Source organism: Cephus cinctus, unplaced genomic scaffold (genome assembly GCF_000341935.2).
Source record: "Cephus cinctus unplaced genomic scaffold, Ccin1 Ccin1_scaffold0404, whole genome shotgun sequence".
NCBI lineage: Eukaryota > Metazoa > Arthropoda > Insecta > Hymenoptera > Cephidae > Cephus > Cephus cinctus.
In genome coordinates, this window is record NW_014333088.1 from 578,973 (window position 1) to 598,740 (window position 19,768).

Here is a 19,768-nt window from a genome sequence, read left to right on the forward strand (position 1 = left end):
TATAGATACTTAAAATGGCAATTAGTACAATCTTGCTGATTTGTAACCGTTCAATATCATCCTAGTAGCTCGTACACGGAACGGCCTTGAACACGTAGTACGTGACGAATACCAATGACACCATTGTGGCAATGCGACATCATTAGTATTTATGTCACTTTCTTCCCAGACTTTCACTGAATATCTTTCTCGTCGTATCGTATAACCATTAACAAATAGGAGTGATCGAAAAACATTTGTCTCTTTTCTTAACCTGAACATCGTGTGAAATTTAAAAAATATTTTCAGATCAATATTATACTTCAAAAAAAAAAAAAAAAGATCAAAACGTACAAACAATAGATATTCAAAATCATGTAGGAATACAGTAGAGAACGTGAATTATCCAAATTTGGTTATCCAAACGACTGGGTATCCGATCAGCTTGTGAACCGTTCGCGTTTTCTTCTGTATAAACATTGGATAGGCACATGTCATAGGAAATTCCCATTGCCAATATGTATTTTTGCAAAATTTAATGAATTCCATTGACTTATATTGATTTACTACATATTTTCTATTATTTGAAAACCAATGTCTCCCGATTAGTTCGAATAATCGACATTCTGCTGTAACATTTTATAAGCATTCTCTTGAATCTCGTGACAAAATGGCCGTAACAATCTCAAATAGTAGTGGCATCTAGCGGATTAATCTATAAAACCATAAAAGTTGACATTATTGTACTCAAACGTTCACAACCAATAAATAGTAAAACCCGTTAGTTCCTCAGTAATTTTGAATATCCATTTTCTCAATATTTGGGTAATCGATTAATCGATCAATTTCCGTTCCGCCATCTTACGACCGTATTGCATTAAATCGTTTATACGGTTTGCATAGTTACATTATTAATATCCTAATGTTTTCTGTTTTTCGTTATATGATAACAGGCAATAACGGCCTTAGTTTTATTATCCCTCTTTGTTTTATTTTATATTTCCTTCCATAAAATACGTCAATTCGTAAGCCAGTGGTCTGGCTGTGTGATGCGGTTAATTAGAAAACAACGCTAGTCAGTAATAATCTATTGGAAAATCACTCCGTGAAACAACTTTCCCCAACGACGCTACCTTATACATTTACCGTTAATTCTTGCGCAATTATACATAGCAATACATATTGAATCAGACCACATTTGTATCCATCCTTGATAGTTATAATAGATTATTCTTTCCACAGTCGATCAAAATGAACGCTATACAACCTGCTTACGGTAGTTCGATCGCAGATCGCATTCCAAGTTAAGATCTAAATTTTATGTACGTGTTTGATGATAACTTAATTTCAAGCCATGTAATATTCCAATGAGACTTTACTGTACGGCATTAAAAAATAGAAAAGTCAAAGTTTAACCATTTTCACTGTATATACTATATACATGAATATGAATAACCTTAAAATTCGAAATTTTTAGTTCCGTACATTAAATTTTCATAATTATGAGCGAAGCTTAAAGTTTTTCTTATATTACCACTAATTAGTTTAAAATCTAAACATTTCTTTTACTGACTGCTTAACTTATGAAATCGATTATTATTATGATCATGCCCTGTTAACATAAAGACGTCTCGAAGATGACATTTGGACGTCTTCAATTGAGTTGGGACGGTTTAAAAGAATATCGTAACTTCAACTTTAAGACGTCTGGAAAACGTCGTACGCCAAATCAAATCGAAATAAGACATCTTTATCAGCGTTTCAATCCGACGTTTTTCTGACTACATTGAAATATTTTTTAGGTTAGATTAGGTTAATTGTATGTTGAAAATTATTGTATATAATTGCTCCAGTTTATTAAACCTTATACCGGCACTATCATGAAAGAATACTAGGGTCCAGACCATGGCGTAGTTGTTACGTTACGTTATCCCAGTTTTATTAGTGTCCTATAGGTTTAAGAGATAAAATTTAGATGCGATTATAGAATTACTACCAAATTACTTCATACAATGATATCATAAACTCCATAAATATTCCAAATATTTTGAATTTTAGTGTAATGTAAATTTAGTCAATCATTTGAGATATGCAATTTTTATAAGATAATGCAATAAAATATTTGTAAACTTTTAGGCAATCATTTGCATCAACTTAATACCGCACGTCGTGACCCTCATACAAGTCGATCGGGATATAGTGATTTTATTAGCAACGATAATCCCGTATTTTGTATATTTTTTATATTACATTGTCGCATACGTCGAGTTCAAGACGAATTATGAATGTCTTAATAAATTGTGACATCTTTTGGAAGATGTCTTCGAGTTGTCTTATTTAAGACATTTTTAAAAAGTCATCTCCGGGACGACTTTATGATTTGTGTGCTAACAGGGTTGTGATTAAACCACCTAATAGATCTTTATTAACAAGTTCCGTGCTGCGTGGGGCGTATACGCTTCACGCTGTCTGATCGGAAAGTAATAAAAAAAAGGTTTGGCATGGAACGTGTTAGCAATTGTTAAATTCTCCTTTGAACATTTCAACTGATTTTGTACGCACGATCATATACTTGTTCCGTATAATTGAAGTAATTTAAAAAAATTCAATAGTTTACTCACCAACCGATATAGAATCTTGCGTGACTTGATTCAATGATTTTGTCGAGCTTTTCCTAGACGTTTTCGAACGTTGTTTTCGAACATTTCGATACCATCTAGGTCCAAGTTTCTTCTTAAGTGTTATGTTCTGAACCTCTCCAATAACCCTAATATTAAATTAACAAAATAAAATTGAAATAAATTCACTAAAAAGTTTTACTAATATAAGACAAACAACTTACATAGTCAAGTTGCAAGTTACGCACCTTGGTCCATTTCTTCTGGGTAAAGGTAATGCTGGTGGAGTATCGTCAAGGTCTTCCCATTCCGAGTCTTTACCATTGGAGGTAGAACCCAGCTGAGAACCTGCGCTACTTCCAGCATAGAGACTATTAACACGTTCCTGACTCAGAAGATCTATATCATCGTACAGTCCAGCTTCCGGTTCATCTTCGACGCTAGAGTACTCGTTATTTACAATGAGATATTGTGTCTCCGCATTTCTCAACACTACTTCCTGATCCTTATGCCGAAACGAGGCTTTTCGAGTCACAAGGTACGGTGTCATGTAACTGCTGCTCTCAGCCTGCGTACTTGAGGATGACAAATTGCCAGTAGAATCATAGTTCAACACGACCACATCGTCATACACTTCCTCGTTATCGTCATTTACAGATACGTAATTTTTAAATTTTTCATTCACTTTCACAGTAGCAGAATTTACACTCTCCTGATTTTTAATTTCTTCTGCTGCTATTATAACATCACCAGGTGGACCTACGTCGTCATATTCATAATCCTAAAATAAAGTAAAGGCCCAGTTATTTAAAAAATATAGAGATAGAACAGTAGCTAAGAAGATTATGTAGTTACTCACATTAGTGAATTTATCGGTTAGACCCACGTCATCGTAATCTTCATTATTCACAGTATTCGTCAATTCTCTGTTGCTTTTTGATGATGAGTCATCGGATTTTAATACTGTCATTGGTGATTTATTATCAAATGCTGACGAATTGACATTTTGTACGTTGACGCATACACCACTGCGTCCTGTTGTCATACTACCCCATAAGAAACTCGAGTTTGCCCTTATTACTAATGCAGAATTTACTGTAGTAAGATTTAAATCTGCATAATGAGATTCAGCCTCAGTGTAGTGGTGTAGAATAGAGTTGACACCTACAGGTGTACTAACATTTACAGGGGAAGAGCTTGATGCAGAACTAGATTGAAATACAGTCTCATAGATTTTTTCTTCTGAACCTTCACAGTTAGTTGATATCGGTGAAGCTGAATCTGTATTAATATTTGATTCTTGATTTAGATTTAATGGCAAGCTGTTAGCAGTTGCATCCAAACTAGGTAATAATGCCGAGGCTGTATTACCTGTGGAAAATCGTGATATACACTCATAAATCTGATCAACTTCTCTTTTATCAATCTGAATCTTCTCAAGGCTAGAAGAAAGTTTATCAATGGCATACGTCCTTTTCAAAGGTTCCTTACTTCTGATCTCCACATAATTAGTTTTGTCGCTGTCTTCTGATAATCTGATATCTTTTGTATTATTTGCAGACTTGTCGTCGGAGCTTAAGTTGATAAAGTCTATGCTGGAATAAGGATTTGTGCTGACCAAGAGTGGCAACGTGGCACATTTTTCTTTATGTGTTATCACTTCAGTCACTTGTGAACTGGCAAAAGTCTTTCCTGCATTCAGAAGCTTAGAGTTAGTGGCTGATGCTATATGTACAAAATTGCTAGGCTCAGAAATTGTTAGAGATTTAAGACTGTGAGATTTGGTCTTCAGCGTGTCTGTGGAAACTGTCTTCTTTTTTAACTTCTTGAGGCTCTTTGTACGACTTGTCATTGGAACATAGTTGAAAACATTTTTTGCAAACCCTAGGTCAGACCTTTTCTTGGTGTCAAATAGTTTCTGATCATTCTTAAAGTCAGAATTTTCAAACTTTTGCTCATGATTATTTTTCTCCTGCGAAACACTGCTACACAACTCATCATTCTTCTGTTCAGGTTCCTTAATATCACAATCACTACGTTTTCCACAATTCACTATGGCCAATGGATTTTTAAATTCTTCATAATGCTGATCTAATTTCTCAGACTTGATTATGACCTCATCAGGAACATATTTTGTTGGTGATCTCTCCAAAGACTTAATTTGAATATTGTTCTTTACTTTAGATACTTTATTTTCAGGATAATTACTGATGGCCCTGTCCAATATCTTAAATCCAACTCTTCCATCCTCTTGAACATTTGAGCAACATTTTTTAATACTTTTTGAGCGATTAGAATTTTTATGTGCAATATTCTCATTGTTTTGTATACCCAGCAATTGCTCCAGGAGCTCTGGTACAGTCTCAGGTATTCGCTGGATTTGTACTCGGGAACCATTCTTTGCGAATCCCTGACGGACTTGTAGTCTTACATTCACACCATTGGCAATATTCCCTGTGCCAATGCATGTTTCTCTGAGAAAAACATTATGCACTTTACCAGACGATCTTGTGGCACGATGCTTCCATTGGGTACTAGCACCAGACCTAATCTGAAACATCAAACAAGTGAGGAAAATTATTAATAAAGAGATTTAAACATGTCATAATTTAACTATTTATAGAATTAATAAATTTGTATACAATAGTAATAAAAATATTTATATTATTTACGAATTTTAAATTGATAATAAATCATTTAACCATGATTATTCTCGCGAAAATCAAATTATTGAAGGAAGATTCCATACGTACAATATAATAAAAATCTCTAGAATAAGTAATATATTGTGATGAGACAACCAACACTAACCGTTTCAAGCCCAGGGGGTAATTGAAAAAACATTGTCGAAAAATGCCGAAGAGTAGAATAACGCTTGTGTTAATCCATAGTATTCAAACGTACTGCAATATTTCGACATGAAATCTTAACCCGGAAATGGTCGCGTGATTCTATTCTTCATTTGAAAAACAGGATTAATAAGAAACAACCCTACATAGTTATCGATTTGAAAGATTACATCGCAACATCAGATCGAATATCAATTGAAGTGGAAATAAGAATAGTAAGTAAAATAATATGTATAAAAATATGGTGCAAATATTATTACTTTTTTTCACACACCAGCCAGTCAAGATTCTAAAATTCTACTTGCCTCTTCCAACTCTTATTTAAATATTATTAAATCCTTTCTAACGTAGCAATAAAAGTCTATAACTAAAAGAAACAAATCGTGAAAGATGATTTTCACCATTATCATTCTAAATAACACTATATTTTAAGTTTTATAGTAAATTCATAAATTGTATAGTCCATTAAATCGGTATCAATGGAGTACCTGACACGCAGTCCCTCCTACCTAAAATTTGCTGTATACGAAATTCTTCCCGTAGAAAATAAAAAACAAATTCAGCAAAAAAACTCCAATTGTTATATATATATTAAATCGTCAATTCTCGATAGTTAATTCAATTCTACAGGAAAAAAAAGAATTTCACAATATTATCGAGAAAATGAAGATTAATTATAAAAAATATATTTATATGATATAAGGATATAAGTTTTTCATAAAAATTTATAAAATTATTCTAGAGGAAAAATAACGGTTTTTCTTTTATTTTTTTATTAATATACAGTTAGATATACAGTATTCATCGTAAGGATAATTTATAAATATGAAATTTAATCTCATATATTACATTGCATATGAATCATTAAGTTATTCCATCACGATAGTGAAATTATCATGAAAATAATAGAAGAAAGCCTACTTTTCGTTCATTCAAATAAATATTACACTTAATAGAATTTTTACGAAATAATACATTTCAGGAGATAACGATTCAAATGCAATGACCAGCTAAACAATTATAAAATAATCTTCGTAGTTTCGTTATAATCTTAAAGTCACGACAAATATTACCTCACTGATAGTCGCAGCAACCACTTCCGTGGTTATTTCGCAATAACATATAAAAATTGTTTGTCTTTAATAAATTAACAAGTAACGTTTAAATTAAAAGAAATTGATCTAAACTATTATTTGAAAAGTACTAGGCTTGCAATCATTATTCTAAAAGCTGAGACATCTTTCAACGATCATAAATTAACCTAATTAAACAAAGTGACACTTGTTAATAGAAAGTATAAGATTCTCCGAATCCTATTAATTGTCGATTCCATTTATCTACTATATATATATATATATATATATATATATAAGATAGTTGAAATATATATAGTAGATATATATATGTATTACAAAAATCTTTTTAAAAAGAAAAGAAAAAGGATGAATCTATATGAAATGAATAAACATGAAAAACGTGTTATCTCTGTTACTAAGAACTTTCCGATATACCTTGTATTTTACAATATATCGATAATTAGTAAGCTAAACACTGAAGTTGCTGTAGACGCATGATCGTAATCATTTTAGAAAAAGTAATATAAGGTTATGTTAAATTAAGTAATAAATGTATTACAGTTCTGACCTGACCTAACCTAAAGTAACGTTAAACAAACGCCAAAGAAAACTAGCCATATAAAAGAAGTAGCTGTCTGATATAAAAATTGGACTCACTTTGAAACTCGGTTGTCGTGAAGATTTCTTTCTATTTACATTGCGTTTTTCCTTTTTTTCTTCTTTCTCGACTTTCTCTCCCTTATTAGGATGCGATTCGTCAATTGGCACCAGACATAAGGGTAGTCTGGTCCGTCTTAATGCCAAACTGTCAAGTGTTGCATAGGCAACCTTATTTGACGATTGATCAGCTTTACTACTTGATCCGTGAAGGAAACTGCGATTTGCTTTTGGTGATCGATTCATCTCTCACGAAAAATATTTTTTTCAGTTTGAATTGCAAGCATAATAGATTTAATCTTGTCTGTATTTAAAACTTTAATTGTCCCCGAGAAGCTTTACGATTTACTCGATAATGACATCGCGATCTGCATATCCGACAACGTTTTTCCGACGACTGAAGATTGTCAGCGTCATCAGAACTTCGCCTCGTTGAAGAAAGTATCTCCCGCTCTCTTTTTTATTTTATTGTAATTTTTTTCTCCTGTGCAATATGGCGTCAAACCGATAAGGAAACTCGTTATCTCTTTCATGAAATTCACTCGTCCATGAACGGACGGCGCGACGTTACCGATACTGTTGGCAAAACGAATGAATTAGTTTTATCAATAGTCGATAAAACAGATATCAAATTTCCAAAAAAAAATTTCTATCTCCAAATGTTTTTCATGAACGTAACAATTCTGTTACTTCAAAACTAACTTTTATTTATAAGCAAATAATTTTTGAAACACTATTCAGTACATAAATATAAAATAAAGCAGTGTCACATTACTTATATTTTTTGATGTATGAAAACGGTTTTTAAAATTTTAACTTGTCAAATTTCTTTCACAATATTTGTTCTCATTTGTTTACAATTTGATTAGTTTATAATTTTTCTTCCAACTTATTATGACCATCAATAACCCTTTTATCCTACAACAGTTAATTTTAATTTACATCTCGGCACTGTATGACGCACTATTTGTCAAAGTTTATGGTGATAAATACTTTCCACATGTAGTTCAGAAAAAAAAAGTATAACAAAATCTCAAAATTTCGGTATATTCGTAATTGCGTCGTAATCGAGTGTTCAGTGAAAATTTGTCCGTTGAAAAAAACAAATAAATGGGGAACAACTATTTTATAACGGAACCAAAAGATAAATTACACTATGACACTTATTGTCGGTCACTCGTTCACTGTTATTTCCTTGTTTGATTTACACGGTTTCAATTATCACGTGAAACGACCTAAGCACCAGACACTTTAAAAACGCCTCGTACATTTGAAAACCCGTGAATACGAGTTTATTTTGTAAAATACAGTCGCAAACACGAAATATTCCTCAATGGGAATTTCACAGCGCGTCTCGCTGCCGCGAGCGAACTCGCCGTATTGTCGTATATGATTGCTGCACTACGTGCCAGACTCGTGAATAGTACGAGGGTCGGCTGTTTCCGTAAACGGTCGAAAGCACTCGGGTCCGGCGGGCTTGAAATTCTTTGGTTCTCCCAATCCCGCGCATCGTCAGATCCTAACTGAATTCTTTAACAGTTTTTTTTTCTCTTTTCCACTTACCAGATCGTATTACGGTGTAGCAATGACTAGGACTCCTCGAATGTAGAGAGTTGCCAGTGTACAACATTTTGTATTGCCAATTTCTACTAAGAATTATATATGCATTCGTCGTCGTGGCACTACAGTGTGATTTGAATCTTTGTGAAATTTCGTAACGGTTTATTGAATACTTCAATTGTGAATACACGTCTTCTCATAAATCTATTATCTTTATTTTTATAGAACAGACACCTTATCATAATGGTTTTAGTTCTGTTAACGAATTATTCAGCAATAAATATTGTACGCACATGACGTGTGGGTATGATGTCACATCGAGTTTCTTCGGCCATCTTCGTAAATATTCGACTTGGCTTATCTTCGAGTGTCACAAGGATCCTTCGGCTGTTGTCGGAAATGCTCGATTAACTTCGGCTACCTGATGCGTCACACACCTGAAATTCCCACATTCCTGCGCAAGTGAGTCGCGGCTGATGATGGAGCTCGGTGACCCCGTTTATGTTCAGTGTACTTCAGCATCGGTTGGATCTTTATAAAAGATTTAGCATAATCTGCAGGGCTGTGACAAGAACATTAAGAAATCACGATACGAATAAGGAATAAAAGCTCTGCTGTATAAATATTATTTGTATTTGGTTTAAACAGTATTTTTTTTATCAAGTAAAAATAGAAAGCGGTAGAACAGTTTCTGTTTCCAGGCTATTATGAAAAACTACAGCTATGTAATTATTTTTATGGAAGTTTTATTTTATTTATTTTAATAGTTACTATAGATGCATTTTTCTCGCGATTAAGGTTATGTTCATTTCTTTTTTGAACAAAATAAACTAGGCACATTTGATTAAATTTACATTCCAACTATGTCCGAGTTGCCTTTAATGCTCACTGAAGCATTTTCCATGCGACCTTCTTATTTCCATCATTCTATTTGGCAATATCGTTGCAATATTGCAGTGTGCGTATCTATGACGAGTAATTGAAAGTTATGCGTCCTGCGGTGAGACAGGTAAACATGAGATCAAGTTGAAAGCATTTTAATTTCTATTTGCGTAATTGTCTTAGCTAATAAGAGTTCTGCAATTTTTTTAGTTTGAACACGAACATGTCACAACAGAAACAGCGTGTTTATCGTTTAAATTCTAAAATGCCCAAAGATTCTTATCACCTTGGTCAGTATCAATGCACCTTTATCTGAGTTCAACTTATATGCTATATTTATAAAAACGTGTACATAACGTGGTTCAAGTGTTTCCATTATTAAATACAGTTTGAAAGTTCAAAATAAAAGTCTTTTTGTTTACAATTAAATAGTCTTACAAGAGGCCTGAACGCATTTAATAGTTATTAAATTTTTTATTTATTATTCACTTACGAATAACGCATTACAATTTCTTTCAAAAGAGATTGCGATTTCTTCATAATTTTTCCCATTAAATTTTACTGATTTATAATCTTCGATTTGAATCAATACACTTTCATACTTATACATCATTAATGTCCATTTTATCAAAGGACAAATACACAATTGTCAAATATTGCTTTGTTTATCAGTGTACACACTTTTTTTGTAGATAAAATTTCGGATGGATAAGACACGACCTAATTGCGTTTTACATCTTGAGGACTATCCATTAACACAGTATCAGTTAACTGACATGTGTAAGTAGACAAGATTGCCACAAGCTCGTCGATCACGCCATCGCAAATCTGGTTTATCAATAAAATCTTTATTATCATAATGATGAAATAGTAGATATATTATATACATATGTATATACGTTTGTCAAAGAGATACTTTGGAGACACGAAAAATCAACGGGCGTTCACAATAGCAAGCTAATGTGTTTAAAAATAAAAAACTACTACTTTGGGACATCACGGCATTGGAGTTCTGACCCAATCTAACCTAACGAAACATTTCTAAGCCCGCCATAAATACTGGATGCCAAACATTGGAAAAATATAAACAAATTTGGTGAGACAATCCGTTTTATGGTCCTCATAACAGTCATTACGCTGGAAGATCTTTGAGCACGTCCCCAAAACAGCCACTTGTCCTTAAAATAGCAGCTTCGTAAATGAATTCGTCCCTAAAGTATTCCCCAGCAAAAAATATATTGTTATACGACATGACTTATTTTTTACCTACCTTCTTGTACGACTCTGACGTAAGTCGTGCCTACTTTAATCTATCAAATTAATAGAAAATAAGATGCAATTTTCGAATTTATATACATTGTTGATACAGTGTACGATTTTGCGACCTATATATATTCGGATCAAAAGTCATTGCATTCTAGAAGGTTCTTAAAAGTGTTCCGGGGAACATAATTATACGAGTAATATAATAGGGAATCACGGATTATGCAGGCAAATAAAATTCTAAGATTTTTTTATTCAAAAATTAAATAATCGAAAATATAAGATAACTTCAAAATTTTAGCGAGAAATCATTAAGTTCTATCGTATGAAAGTAAACGTATTGAATTTCGAAATTATTCATTTTTGTAGGTTATCTATATAGTGGAAATTAATACTTTTAGATTTTGTATATCTCAGAAACCATACGGTTAATCCTGTTCAAATTTTCCATAGACGAGGATTCAGTTATTGTCTAATATACAAGGTGGAGCATTTATAGTCGCCAGGTCAATTTTTTTCGAAACCGAAGCCACATATAGAATGATGATTCAGACAGAAGTTGTAGGATCCCAAGAGGGATGATAGATTTCGCTATTGAATTCCTTTCTGAGTGCATGCGTTAAGGTAACTCGATGGTCAACTTTCATGTTTTCAATGGAATGATGCAATTTTTTTCTCGAAAAGCAAAAAAGCATTCAATTTTCAGTCTAAAAGTACAAAAACACTAATGAGCCAAAATTGACAGGTGATATTTTTAAGATAAGAAAAAAAAACGTCCGTTCTAGTGTCGTATAACCCTTTGAGTTATTATATTTTTTAAACAAATTTTCCATGAACATGACCAGCATCTATTCGTAGCGTTTACTCATTATCAGTTTTCCTATTTACGTCTCACAAGACCAAAGACCATTATCTCAGAAATATCCGTTACCACTTAAAAACCGCAAACAAACCATAAGAATTCAGAATAGGCCTTCCCCATCATATAACTGCCGTAATCAACAATTCCCAAAACCCAAAGCATTTTCCCTCGTCACATTTCACAACCTCCTTAAAAAGCAGCCTCAACAAATCTTAAAGCTCAGTAAAACTGAAATCAGCCAAGATGTTTATTACTCTGTTAAGCCACGAATAGTGTCAGGAACATAATAGTTTCCGACATGGATCATCAAATTAATAAAAATATTGAAACCGTGATTCGTCGTTATACTTGGGAATCCAACACTAGGTAGTCTACGTGCTTATTTTGGGCATATTGTGCATGCGGCTTAAAGCGTCTTCGCGCCAATCTTTTCGGACTTCGAGGACGTCTAATTGGCGTCTTTAAGATAGTTCATGCGTTGTCTGGATGCAAATAAACTGTATGGTCATATTCCTCATAACCTGTCATTGTGATCCATGTACAGGGTGATTCAGACCAACCATAATACCTGAACATCACATAGTAACATTTTCCCATTGCCAATAGTCTTATTCGTCAAAGTTAATTTGTCGGAAATAAATGGAAACTAATGGAAAATCATATATTATCTTTGGCAAACAAATATTAGCTATGAGATATTTTTCTACGGGACAGTTTTACCATAAGAATCAAATAGGCGCGCTAATTTCAGGTAATGCGTTTGGACTGAATAACCCTGTATAATCATATGAAGTATAATCATTGACAAACTTACAGTTCATCAACGACATGGGGTCTGCCAGACCCCAAAGTAGCATTCCCAGTAATAAGGTTAATAATATTTTTCACTACTTATTACTTATGAGAGAAATGTATCTTATCATTAGTGAATACGTGTGGAAATGTATGTGCATGCTATCAGCGCCATTTCTATTGCGTGCCATAAGTCTCCATACTACGCTAACTTTTAATTGGATTTGTAAGCGAATAACAGCGAATAGCAGTTTACGCCATGTATTTCTTACGATGCACGAATATCTAATAATAATAATAATAAGGATTAATTAAATTAACGAATATAATTTTGAACGTAAAGTGCCTCGATCATTGCATAAAATTAATCGCGATGTAAAATTGCTTTATGTCGCTGATAAACATAAAGAATCAATGAACAGGTAAGATAACGCTTATATCTTACAGTTTTATCTTGTATTTTGTTTGTTTTATCACCATTCAATCTTTCGCCCCACTATCCGATTCCGTGGCCAATCACCGGTACGAATAAAGTCCTACGTCGTTTACGTGGCAGAATGTCTTGCTAATAAAGGTAGACGGAATTTAGTTGCTATGTTAGTCTGATTCAGTCTGTAGTCTGTGGCAAGTAGTGGTTTCTATAAAAAAAAAGTGCCGTTATGTCTCTCGATCAGGTAAGCTGACATAGCATCATCGTAATTTAACTATATTCACTGCGTCTTGAAATGCCGGTATATCGTGTGGTTAAGGACTAAAACCATAATGGGGTATGCACGGAACAATAAAATCATAAAGGCGTACGTTCACGTAGATAAACCTTTACGGTTTTCTTAATTTTTGTGAGTTAACAAATTTGTCAGTTCCAACAATGTGAAAACAAAAAAACGAATATATCGACGAGCACCCGTAAGAATAATATTCCATTGCCAATGACTGTTTGTCAAAGGTAATTAATGATTTTATATTGCAATAAATGATTTCCAATAATAGACTTTCTTAAAATTGAGGGACGCGGAATTGAGGTATGACGAATTGTTTGAATATTTCGTAAAATTCGTTCATGTGCCTTCTCGCTGGGAATATTTTTTTTTTGCGTCGACGTTACTACCAACGATCAAAAGACGAAAGGACCTCGTAGAATACGTTTTTACGAGGTTTTGGATCGTATTCTGTAGATGGTACGTGGTGCTCTTGCTGTGATACTGACTTTTTTGGCGCAAATGTCCTTCTGACATTAGACCCGCGATATATCGGTGCATAAGATATGGTATGGATAGGATGGCTATTTTTAATAAAAATCTAAGTTATGAATATTAATGTTTATACTAAACCTAGCAGACGGGAGTCTATTGTGATGTGTTCGATATTGTGACGCAGGCTTATTTTTGTATAATACGATTTCGTAGAATATTGAAAAAATTCTTATTGAATTAGTTTTTTTATGAACTAATGACAGAGTAAAAATGATAAATAACATGTTCCATTATTTCGTGACGAAAAGTAAAATATACAATATCTTTTGACTAAATTTACGACGTAAGAGGACATTGAACACATTTTATAAGCACGGATGAACATTTTGAATGTTTTATTGGAATCCTTGATTCCTCATCTTCAAAAATGTATAGTTATTCTTATATTGTTATCAAATAATATATGCTAGAATATAGAGATTGTTTCAAAAATTGCGCTTGTCTAGCGTGGCTCAGACCACATTCTTACTTGACAGCCAATAAGGTATAAGAGTAACTGCCCAATCATACTCGTTAAAGGCGCGTTCGAATGCACCTTGCAACCAATCGCAGGGCGTAGATTCTTGTGAACTCGTTGTACCACTGATCAACAGTTCACGTTCGAACACGCGTTTATCGTTCACATTTATATCGGCAAACGCGTGTTCCGACGTGAACCTTAACCAATGATGCAGCGCTTTAACAGGAATTCACGTTGTGTGATTGGTCAAGAGTTGCATTCATTAGAGAGTCTAATAAGTGTGAATGGGCCTTAGAGTGTTAGGTCGTCCGGCAGTTTCCGATTTCGTCGTATAATGCGTTATATTTGATTATTACAAACAGTAATAACAGTTGTTTTCTCAAATGAATTATTAGTTAATATACATTGAAGTTTCTTTCTACGGTATTCTGCATATTATCAAACCTAACCCAATAAGTGATACGTAATAACTGTATTGAACAATTTCGTTAGATCACCAAATTGGCCTAAACGTTATGTTAATTTTATACATAGATGTATGCTTCGCATGTTCCGTGCTTTTCAATGTAAGTTTCAACCATAAAATACAAAAGCATTCTCTTTAAAAAATATTGCTTACTTGAAATACATTGGCTGTGTGCAGCAGACAAAGCGCTGCACGAACAAACACATCTGACTAGTAAAATCGTACAACCATTGCAAAATTTACGTTCAATTGACCAATCTAATGCGATTGCTGTCTTAGCGCAATTTTCTGCTGAACGCAGCCTTTGTGAATTGCATCAGCGTAAACGACGTCTAAATGTAGCAAAATATACTTGTTTGCAAATTGACAATTATATTTTAAAATAATATAATTTAATGTTTAAGCTGCATAAAGCTTTAGCTAAGATGCTATTATGGCAGTCGGGGAAAATAATTTTATTAATTATTCATTTCGTCATTGAGAATTTCCCTTAGGTGGACCAGATTCACAACCTCTCTCCAACTCCTTCAATGTTTATCTAGTTCGACGGACACAACATGTCACAAGATATTCATTTACGTATTCGGAAACGCATTTTATTTACCAAAATGCTAAAGGTCGAGCCAAACGCGGATACAAGCATTGATTACATATTTATTTACGCTAATAAACTCTACACGTTCGCCTTGCACTTTGAATCCTAGCATGTTGTGTGCGAACTATCGTACTGTATGATTCAGAATAATTTATCATAAATTATACTAAGTCATTAATAACATATCACGTACACTAAATTTGTTTTTATTCAAGTCCTAGTGTTAAACTCACTTTTTTGGAACTGAACCCATACTGGTTCTAGACCTCTTCTATGTACTTCGAGATAATTTCATACACAGTTCAACTTAGGTATCGCACAAGAAAGGGACATGTCTGGATTAACTATAGAAGTGTTTCAAATAAGCTGCAGGATACTGCTGTATTCACTGAGCAGATGTTGGTAAAGAGGATCACAGGCCGTTTGTATTTTCTATCTGAAACGAACTGTATGACACTTTAAACCTCATGTAAAATTTGTATGCTGGTTCCAGTATATTTCTTATATACACTGTGCCCACTAGTGTTAAAACACAAAGTTCCGTGTAAGTCCTAGTAAAGAGGACATCTCTTTACTAGTATATCTTCATACTGCTCTATATCTGATTGCTAAAGTCTAACTCGGTAAGACTTGTTCTATGCAAAGGTAAAATAATAATTTGTAGAAGTTTAGCTCAGCCACGCTTGTTCTGGGTCTTCTTCTGGGCCGTCGGTATCTCAGAACCTACATCTATATTCAACCTAGACCTGCAAGACCTATTCCAGACCTATAACCTACAAAATCAAACATTTTTACCTCGAGGTCTGAAATTGTAAAATATATTTCAATCAAAATCGACATATTAGATTATTTTCAACTTCTATGTTCTAATGATAAATTTTTGTATTTTTAATATACTGGTTCCGCAAATATTTGTTTGTTACATTGACCATCGTATATTCTTCCATCTTGATCCGTCTTGTTTTCACAATTAGATTAAGGATGCTCCAGCGTTGCTTATTTTTATCTATATTCAATTTTTAATAACGATTAATTAAATTTGCGATCGACTCTGTTATTGTTATAGACATTTGAAGCAGCCGCCTCAGGTGTGAAAAATTTAACTAAACGACCAACCGACGAGGAACTCTTGGAAATCTATGCACTTTACAAACAAGCGACTGTTGGCGACGTTAACACGGGTAAGGAAGGCCTTAAATCATTCGCTTTTGATAATAATTTACTGAGAAATTACACAAAATTAATAAATCAAATAGTTTTTAGGATGAAACGATAGTACTACTGTAGCGTCGGTAAAATGACTTGTAAGTTACTAGACTTATATCCGAAAAAGATTCTGAATTACTTTTAATACGATTTCCAGCAGTTGTACATTTCTTTGATTCATACACCTTACTGGATATGTTAAACGTAGTTTTGAATAATCCGGACTAACTTCAGGTGGTAGATTTTAATTGTCTAGGCTCTACACATTGAAGAAATAAAAAATTCATTTGGCAAGGAATTTATTCAGTATTACAATTAGTAGAAGTATTGAGTCCTATCGTTGCAGCACTGTGCAAATACGTTTATAAGGTAAACAACAGTATGTGCCTTGACTATAGCAAAATCTACAGTAATGTAACTAAACTGCCTATTACTGATATATATGTTGCTTGATGACCGGATCCACTTTAGTACCTCTTTGAGTTTATCAAAATTTAATGGGACCATGGATCTGGTAGCTGTGACGTGAGAAGTAACAATTATTCTTTGGAACTCGGGCCTCCATTTTGGAGTCTGCCCCAGTGATCCTCGCGTGTAATTTTTCATTTGAAGAGTATTGAATGGTCGTATTCGATATTTATGAAGAACTGTTCGAGAATGCGGGTTTTAGTTGTTTTCAAGTGTATCCGTAGTTAAATTTTTCCATTGCCAATGATTTTTTGCCAAAAGTAATAAATGATTTTACTTTGATTTCCATTGATTCACTATGCATTACCTGAAGGTGGTTCTACTATAGAAATCAAATCGATAGACTAACTACAGATATTTGTGTTTGTTGTAAATAACCCGTACAAAGAACAGTGGATGGGTGACATGATGCGTCCTACGTCCTATACATATCCTATAGTCGGTCCACGACTTCAATGTATTTTTTGACAGATTACATGGCATGCAATCCTTAGAACTCACACGTGGTTTTCTCTAGAATAACGTAAATATATGTTAAAATGGAAAAATAAAATATCTTTAGTACAAAGTCATGCATATGCAGACTTTATAAGAAACATTTTATGCAGTGAAACGTATATGCATTGCTAGAGACATTGTTTTTGAGCTGTCAAAAAACGCATCGAACTCGTGGACCGATTATATGTAGATGAGTTGCCTGTAGTAAAATTTTGCATTGCTATTGCTTCTGTAATGTGCTGTAAATTAATGGAAATCAATGGAAAATTATTCATTATTTTTGGCAAAAACAATCGGCAATGAGAAATTTTACTACGAGTGGATTAATTTTCAGGATGATTGTAACGAATATAAAAATGTATATTTTTTTCGATTCATTTATAATTAAATGGTAAGTTTACAATTTGGAGAATAAACACGATTGGTTTTCATGCAATTCTATTAACTTGCAGAGAAGCCGGGTATACTCGATCCGATGGGCAAAGCAAAATGGGATGCATGGAGCAGCAAGAAAGGAACTTCAAAGGATGCTGCCAAAGAAGCATATATAGCACTTTCTGACAGTCTTAAAGCGAAATATCAATAGTGAACTTTATACGAAAAAATGTAAAATTTTGATTAACCAATTTTGCAAGAAAAAAATAAATTTCATAATTATTGTTTTCATCTTTAAGGGGTATTCTGATCTAGACACCCGTTTGTGATATGACTTTTGACAATAACTTGAAGACAAAGTATTAACCCTAAAAAGTTGGTGTTTTGTATACGTACTTATTAATGTTTAAACTAAATATAACAATTTTTATAAGGAACAATTATACACAGATCATGTCGCGAAGCACATTTCGAATCGGGTGTGTTGATTGCGGCCGCCTTAGTCATCTGAAGTAGAAGAACAAACTTGTTAATCAAGAGACTCGGCCGAGTCTCGCGCCAAGTACAGGCAACCGGTTTGAATCCAGAGATGAGTAGAGAGATGCACAACGCTACGGTTTTAGGCAACACCAAAAGCATGGCGCTGAATCCCAGCGGCGAATCCGGAAGTCGAGTTATGTAATCATAGTCTCCGTCGATAATGCGGATCCCGTCGTAGCCGAGCTAACCACGATCACGAACGTGTAGCTTACAGGGCAGAGTCCTCCGGTACTTATCGCTGGTTCCCAAAGCAACACTTAGAACGAGACAGCTCATCAGATAAGGGCGGCCGTAGCCCAGTGGATAGGGTAGCGGTCACGACCGAAAGATTGGAGGTTCGTGCCCAGCTTCCAGCGGCATTACCAATGGGTTTTCATATGAAAACTTAAATGAGTATTTATACGGATTTCGCCCAACACTGTTCGGATTCGGTGTATAAACTTTGTAGGTCCCCTCACGCTGAGTTGAATAAGGCCCGTCTCGCAAGGTACATCGCCATCTATTGTCGTACTTCTAACCTTGATTATTAGGACTATTGAAAAAGCCTATTGTTGAATCATTTTCAAAAGATTTTAAAAAAGTGCGATGCTGGACCTGACATCCGTGTAGCATCTCCATGTTTGTAATGTTAATATAATATGTATTATATGTAAATATGTATTTTAATAGAGAGTCTACAGTGTTCTTCTCTCGTCGGTGCGCTATAAACGCGGAATTGGCAAAATCCAGAAGACTCGCGTGGACGAGGAAAAATTATTTAGTACACAGCGGAATCTGCGGTTGATCACTCGGAAACAAGAATAGCTGGAAATATAGTCAGACACTACCGCGCAGCATGGGAACACTTTCGGAATGCATCACCAAAATCTCGCACAAATATAAGTCAGATCTATGCTATACTTCCGGTATCCGCTGAGTATAGCAAATTTATGGCTTTCAGCATGGCCGCTTACATAAATGTTTATGGTGAGTAGAAAAAAAAAGGAAAAAAGAAAAAGATCACTTACCCCAGGATCTTCGTCTGCCTTTCTCTTGTCCATTTGTATTGTTCATTGGTCCAGTACATCTTTCGACACTCGAGGTCCATTCTGGTGACGACTTGACGATTCCAGGCTTGACTACTATTTTGCACTTCCTGTATTTTCGGTTGCGGACTAATTCTTCACTTGTTACGAATAGACCAATACGCGAATTTCCGCGAACTTTAGATAATGTCTTCGCGACGCACTTATTCAAACGTATCAATTCACTACGTCACACTTTCTTTCGTAAATGAAGGTAAAGGATAAAGAGTAAAGAAAGAGATGGCATGAAATGGGTTGAAGGCCCGAGGCGAAGAGCCTCAAAGAAATGATTTTGATGATACTGA

At 34.2% G+C, this 19,768-nt stretch overlaps 2 protein-coding genes across 5 annotated transcripts in view; one reads left to right on the forward strand and one right to left on the reverse strand.

The window, feature by feature from the left end:
• LOC107267462 overlaps positions 1-19,674 on the reverse strand; it is a 29,101-nt gene extending 9,427 nt beyond the window's left edge. Inside the window, exons 1-5 of one of the 3 annotated variants that reach the window (XM_015739229.2) lie at positions 7,955-8,580; positions 7,180-7,755; positions 3,457-5,148; positions 2,846-3,378; positions 2,601-2,746 (exon numbers count right to left, since the gene is read on the reverse strand). In XM_015739229.2, coding sequence (XP_015594715.1) covers positions 2,601-2,746; positions 2,846-3,378; positions 3,457-5,148; positions 7,180-7,425 — 2,617 coding nt within the window. In that variant the 5' untranslated portion in view covers positions 7,426-7,755; positions 7,955-8,580. Of the gene's footprint in view, positions 1-2,600; positions 2,747-2,845; positions 3,379-3,456; positions 5,149-7,179; positions 7,756-7,954; positions 8,581-9,032; positions 9,193-19,406 lie in introns of those variants that run through there. The other 2 variants (XM_025084822.1, XM_025084821.1) reach the window with 2 other exon arrangements.
• On the forward strand, positions 13,060-18,157 carry LOC107267464 (acyl-CoA-binding protein). Of its 2 annotated transcripts, none has more exons than XM_015739235.2 (3): positions 13,060-13,212; positions 16,379-16,493; positions 17,937-18,157. In XM_015739235.2, exons 1-3 carry the CDS (start codon positions 13,198-13,200, stop codon positions 18,068-18,070), a joined length of 264 nt encoding a protein of 87 aa, XP_015594721.1. In that variant the 5' UTR covers positions 13,060-13,197; the 3' UTR covers positions 18,071-18,157. The 2 variants fall into 2 exon arrangements, with proteins under 2 accessions (XP_015594721.1, XP_015594720.1); XM_015739234.2 differs by lacking the exon at positions 13,060-13,212 and adding an exon at positions 14,667-14,817.
• Positions 19,675-19,768: the final 94 nt, after the last annotated feature.